Source organism: Primulina tabacum, chromosome 5 (genome assembly GCF_025594145.1).
Source record: "Primulina tabacum isolate GXHZ01 chromosome 5, ASM2559414v2, whole genome shotgun sequence".
Taxonomy (NCBI): domain Eukaryota; kingdom Viridiplantae; phylum Streptophyta; class Magnoliopsida; order Lamiales; family Gesneriaceae; genus Primulina; species Primulina tabacum.
This window is the reverse complement of record NC_134554.1, coordinates 38,569,440-38,575,767: the sequence shown is the minus strand read 5'-3', so window position 1 is coordinate 38,575,767 and position 6,328 is coordinate 38,569,440. Positions and strand designations below refer to the sequence as shown.

At 32.5% G+C, this 6,328-nt stretch overlaps 1 protein-coding gene across 1 annotated transcript; it reads right to left on the bottom strand.

Moving 5' to 3' along the window:
• Nucleotides 1-2,334: 2,334 nt before the first annotated feature.
• Nucleotides 2,335-4,311, bottom strand: LOC142544994 (putative glucan endo-1,3-beta-glucosidase A6). The gene is made up of 4 exons (XM_075651988.1): nucleotides 4,243-4,311; nucleotides 3,179-4,161; nucleotides 2,718-3,039; nucleotides 2,335-2,519 (listed from the first exon to the last, which is right to left on the bottom strand). Exons 1-4 carry the CDS (start codon nucleotides 4,298-4,300, stop codon nucleotides 2,482-2,484), a joined length of 1,401 nt encoding a protein of 466 aa, XP_075508103.1. The 5' UTR covers nucleotides 4,301-4,311; the 3' UTR covers nucleotides 2,335-2,481.
• Nucleotides 4,312-6,328: the final 2,017 nt, after the last annotated feature.

The following is a 6,328-nucleotide window of genomic DNA, read 5'->3' as shown; positions in this document are numbered from 1 at the left end:
TATTCCCGCCCCTGCTTACTGAGTGACAATCATATCGCTCACCCACCAAACTCATCTCAGATAAGAACGAGGAAGAAATATTAGAAGAAAAAGAACAGATCCAGTTCTGGGGCTGGTGAAGAAGATTATTGTTTTCAGTTTATGATGTTAATTTCGCTGGATCTGTTAAGACACTGTTATGTCTGGTTTTACATTTCCACTGTAAAACATCAGTATTCGAGTTGTAACAGACAATTGATTTATTTCGTATTATGAATAAAAGACTGATTTCTGAATTCTGTACTCTGAGGCTGGTTGTTTTCGAATGTAAATTTGAGAGCAACGCCGGTGTCAACCAACCCCCGTCCCGGGGCGTGACATTTTCCATTTGATGCATAAAATTATGGGGATCACAAATTTGCTTTGTCGTGCCTTGCAACAAAAATCTATTGATATCATAAGTACAATGGATTTGGTCTCTACGGCTAAAGAACTTTTCCTGACATTGAGAAATGATGGTTTTGATATTCTTTTTTTGTATGTAAAATCATTTTGCACAAGATTGGATGTCGATATACCGGAGATGAGTTCTCATTATGAGCATTCTATTCCTTCATGCCGGAAAAAGGATACCATCATAGTGGAACATCAGTTTCATTGTGATAAATTTAATGTTGCAATGGATTTTAGTTGGAAGAGTTAAACTCTATATTCAGTGATGAGACAGTAGAACTTCTAATTCTCAGCTCTGGTTTGGATCCAAAAGATAATTTTAAATGGTTCAACATTGAAAATATTTGTACTCTCGTTGAGAAGTATAATCCCGAGGACTTTACTGAATAGGAAATGCATTATTTGAGGTGTCAATTACAATATTATAAGCTCGATATAGTTTGTCATGAAGATTTTTAGAAAATGTCTATTATCTCATAATCGTGCCGAGGGTTATTTGAAACATAAAAGTTGCAACATTATAATTTGATTGACAAGTTGATCTGTCTAGTTTTAATTTTGCCTATTTAAAGGCAACTACGGAGCGTGCATTTTCGGCTATGAAACGTGTTAAAACAGTTCTTCGCAATAAAATGTGAGAATGTTTTCTGACAGATTCTATTATTATCTACATTGAGAGAGAGTTTGCTTCAAATATAGACTCATATTCTATAATTGATGAATATTATACTTCGAAGAATTGTAGATCACAGCTTCAATAGTAAGATTATGTCTATACATGTTATCTTTGTATATTTTAGTTTAAAAATATTTAATTTAATCATCTAGCATTAAATGAATGGTTTTAGAGATATTCATTTTATTTGATCTTCATTAATTTTTATGGCAGGACTATGGAGATATAATATTACATTGTCAATGTTTTGTCGGTTTCTGAATCTTACGAGTTCAATACCGAAAATATTGAAGATCTTGTTAATGAGAAACTTTTTGAGACTACGATGAACATGTATCATAACTATGATTTTAATTGTTATGGATTATTTTGTATCTCCGGTTAACAATTGATCGGATCTCTGTAGTTCACCCATCGGCGGTGACGGTGTTTCAAGTGCCTTGCTTGCATAACTTTCTTTTCCTCTTACTTATATATCCAATTATCAGTCGCAAGCAGTTGGAAAGATTCCCTTATAACTTGTCCGATTCTTGATCCTTATTGGATTTGTGAACAAAATTAAATTAAATTAAATCGAATAATAATATTTTTAAAATTTAATAGCATATTTATCAATATGTAATATATAACTAAATTTGATATTAATTCGACTTGATTGGTCAATATATATCTCATGTTCCTATATTGCTCTACTGGAAAAGTTTAAAATGTCATGTAAGCAATTTCTTCGACACCTTTAATTAGTTGTTATTATTATTTAATAACAACAACAATAATTGATGATAATTAATTTGTTTTACATCTTATTAATAAGCCTTAATTCCAAAATTATTTTAGTTAAAAACGAAAAAAAACAGAAACTTTCGCTACATTACATATATTAAAAGATATAATTAATTATTTAAAATAAAGAAAAAGGTTATAATTAATTGGTGACAATTAATTGCTAACGTTGCTAAATCAAATTCAATTTTTCTTATTCATGTGACACCTATAATCGGCTTGGTAGATGTGCTCTCATTCATACAGCACATGACATGTGTGTTGAGTAATGAGTCGTGATCACTAATAAAAGTATTATCTCTCATACTTGACCCGTTCGCTCTCTCGCTCGCTCGCTCGCATTCATCCCATGTTGTTGTACTTAAATACTTGAATTTGTATGGTTTCCATAATTTTTTAAGGGGAATATGAATCGTATTGTAGATATTTAATTTAGTCTATAAGCGATCTTCACAACGAATATCTTCGAGAAATGTAACAATACTTCGATGTTGTACATGTCTCATTTTGAGGTTACATATGATAATAAGGATGGGAAAAGAAGAATAAACTAAGCAAAGTGTCACTGGAAAAATCACTTGTAATTTTCTTCAGAGTGATACACTTGGAAATTGGCAAGATCCATGACCTGCATAAAACACAAAAAAAGAAAGAAAGGTAAAAGAACACAAATATCCCATTGGAAAATTTGAGATAATTAATCAAAATACACAAATCAAATATTAATTTCCAACCATGTTCAATTCAAATATTTTTTTTAAAAAAATTATGTATTAGATAAAATTTGAAGAAAAAGTACTCAAATTTTTTTATTTTTGTAACTTACTTGGATCGGTGGTGGTTTGGGTAGCAAGGCCATTGAAGTAGCAAGATGCACCAGAACTCCTGAACTTAGACCAGTATGAGCTGAATGCATAGTTTGCGTGTGCCATAACCGAGACTGGCTCGTAGCATGCTTTGCCTGGTGCGAGTGCATCGCATGTGCCATTGCCCTGCCTGCACGCAAAATCCAACGCTGTTTCCAAGTCCGTGAGATTCGGTTGGCTTGTCACTACGCACCATATTTGCCCTTTGTATGGCTTGTTACTCGATGGTGATGATGACAAACGGGTGCCCTCGTTTTCGGGGTGCTTCCCGGTTAAGTCTATCTACAAGAGTTTCGAGAATTTTGATGGGATGACGGTCAACATGTTAGTAAACAACTTCATATGTCATATTACATATAACTATAAATATACATATATATATATATATATGAGAATATTTTCGTGTCTGTGAATTAGTTACCTCATAAATCGGCTGCCCATTGGGATGTATTAATCCCCAGTGCCTTTCTGTTCCTGGCCCTGGTTTCAGATTCTCATCATACAAGGAGAAAATAAACGTCGGAATCACGACTCCGGGCTTAGCAGGTGTCCCGAGCGGTGGATCAGCTGTCATTTTCTTCACCAAATTCCGGTTATAAGTTGCTGCATTGTACGTGTTTGCGCCCACTTGATCAATATCACCTGCATTAGGCCAACCTGTCTCTGATACCGCCATCATGATATTGTCAAACCCGAGTTTCCTCATTGCGAATACGACCGAGTCCAGCATTTGGTCTAGAAGATTCGTGTAAACGAGGCCGCTTTTTGAGTCCAAATATGTCTGATTTCCACCCTCAAGCAATGCATAATCAAGATTGATGTTTGTTGGGTTTGAAGACCATGGAAAATAAGGGTAAACATCTAAGAAGAAAAATGATTTAGTCCCATTCAAGAATTTCAACAATGGTACCATAACTTGGCTTGGAATATCAGATCTAAATTTCCCACTTGAAGGTGGAAAACTTGACTCCAATACATCCATAGCCAATGGAGTCCCAACTTTTATGTTGTGAATATCATGTCCCTTCAAAGATTTCTTGATATTTCTCATGGCTGGCACAAGATCAAGCCACATTTTCCGATCATTGTTGCTTAGAACTTCGTTTCCAACAAGTATGAATCGGATCTGTGTGCTCGGGTAGTAAGCTAAGACGTTCTTTTGAACCCAATTTTCGGCCTTCGATTGGCTCGAAGCTATGCCCGAGATTTGTTCATTCGTGACCATGATCGAAACATGAAGTTTGGTTCCGGATAGGAGCTTTAGGACTTCAGGGTTGGCATCATAAAGTTTAACACGTCCGGCGTTCATGGATTCAAGAAAATTTATCGAACGGTATGGAGACGGGATATTCGTCCCTACTCGACCATAGTTTACACCGATCTTGCTTGAAATATTCGATGCATCTGCAAAAGAAAAGTAACACAAAAAATGAGTAAATTTGAACATTAGAATTATGCAAAATTAGAAATGTTAAATGAACTTACTAGTGGAAGTGAGAATAGAACATAAAAAGAATGCGAAAATTGCTTTGTTTGTGTACATTTTCAAGCTTATCGATCTCTTAATTGCAAAATAATTGTCATAAGGTGAAAGATTTATATAAGTAGTGAAATGGATCAAGAAACTGTTGAACTACCAAACTTAATATTTGATGCAAATTATGTTCTTCAATGATCTTTGTGGGAATTTGATTAAAGAAGAGTTGGTTTCTAAATTATTGTTGCTATAGCAAGAAAATGCTAATGTTGAAAGAAAAAAGGTAAAGATTATGAGAAGCCAACACAAAGATTTACGTGAGAAACTTGTAGGTCTCTTGTGAGACGGTCTCACAAATCTTTATCTATGAGACAGGTCAACCCTACCGATATTTACAGTAAAAAGTAATACTCTTAGATAAAAAATAATACTTTTCATGGATGACCCAAATAAAAGATATGTCTCCCAAAATACGACTCGTGAGACCGTCTCACACAAGTTTTTGCCAGAAACTTTCTACGAGAAAAAAGTCATGGCATAGTATAAAAATCATTATATCTAAATTGAGTATAAAATAATATATAATAACTTATGAATTACTGAAATGTATCATTAGTTCTAAGAATTTATAAAATACTTATCTTTGCCAAATGGGCACTAAGTAATACACATTGTCTTATCGAAATTATGAGTATTTTATCAAAAGCGGTTTTAAACTAATGCTTTGTTAAATAAAAACAAAATAATTTTATTTTAAATTTTTTTTTTGTTTGGTCATGTTAACGACCGGAGAAGATAGAAATGCTAACACTTGTAATTTTAAGTTTTCTTTCATTTTTCGATTATATATATGAGGTTGTATTTAGATAGATTGAAAGATTTAAAATTTATGGATTTCGATTATATTTTATTTTAAATAAAGTATTTTCTTTGAGTTATGCCGTTTAAAAACGAGAACAAAAATTTGTATGCAAAAAAAAAAAAATTAAGACTTATCTTTATTATATTATAATATTTGAGATCATTGAAGTAACCATTTTTTAATACATTGAAGTAACTACACCAAAATTTCTTTCCATTTTTGCCCTAATGATTTAACTCCTATACATTAGGTAAATCATTTTTTAAATTTATTTTTCACATCATTTAAGATGTAAAAAATTATAATTAAAATAAGAATTTAAAATTTTGAATTTTTTGAAAATCAATTTTTAATTTCACTCGCTTTTTTTATAAAAAAAAATCAGTTGATTCAGTTAACTCGGAAAAAAATTATTTCATTTAATTGTGAAAATTTTGGTTTGATCGGCAATCGAATTAACCGAATACGCTCTCGAGAGGCCCAAAATGCTTTCTTTATCGATTAATCATATTGGATGGGGCTTTCTTGTTGATGTAGTCCAGTGGGCCTATTTTGCATCAGCCCAATTCTCCATGTACTCCTCGGGCCTTGACTAGTTGTCACCCTAGTATTTCTCTGTGGGGGGTTAAATTGCATCTTGTATTTTTAATGGCAATCTATTTCCTTCATTTGATGTTTTGGTTTCTACTTGGATGGACGATTTGAAATGACTGATTTCAAATTCATTGAATAGTTTGGATTGATAAAACTCAAGTGAATTTGAATTCATTCGATGTCGAGTTAATTCATTCCAATAATAATTGTGGTAAATTTTAAACACACTCGTAATTTAAATTCATTTATCAAATTCTTTCTTAAATAAAATCCAACGATCCAAGCACGACCTTAGATTATATTAGAAAAAAATAACAAAATATTGAGAGGCGATTGCCGTAGTCTTAACTCTTTAGCTTTCTGATCACCTCAAGATTTTGATCAAGCAATCCCTATCATATATGAATTTTATGATTCTCAATAAATATTTTTTGTGTAGTTGCACTTACTAGCAAGGTTCTAGAAAACGTGAAGCGTTTCAAGAATAATTTTATACTAGTGTCCATATGCACGTGTTGCGTGCTTGTACATTTGATTTTCATAGAGTTTATTTCTTTAGTTTCATCAACTTTTGTAATTAGTTTGTGGAACATGACTAAATTTATAATTAATTTGTAGAAAATGGGTAAAATTGTGAT

Excerpts from the sequence above, each read along its gene's own strand:
- LOC142544994 (XM_075651988.1), bottom strand. The coding sequence starts at position 4,300 with ATGTACACAAACAAAGCAATTTTCGCATTCTTTTTATGTTCTATTCTC. Across the intron at positions 4,162-4,242 it reads TTCTATTCTCACTTCCACTA|ATGCATCGAATATTTCAAGC; the intron begins GTAAGTTCATTT and ends TTTCTTTTGCAG. Across the intron at positions 2,520-2,717 it reads CCAAACCACCACCGATCCAA|GTCATGGATCTTGCCAATTT; the intron begins GTAAGTTACAAA and ends TGTTTTATGCAG.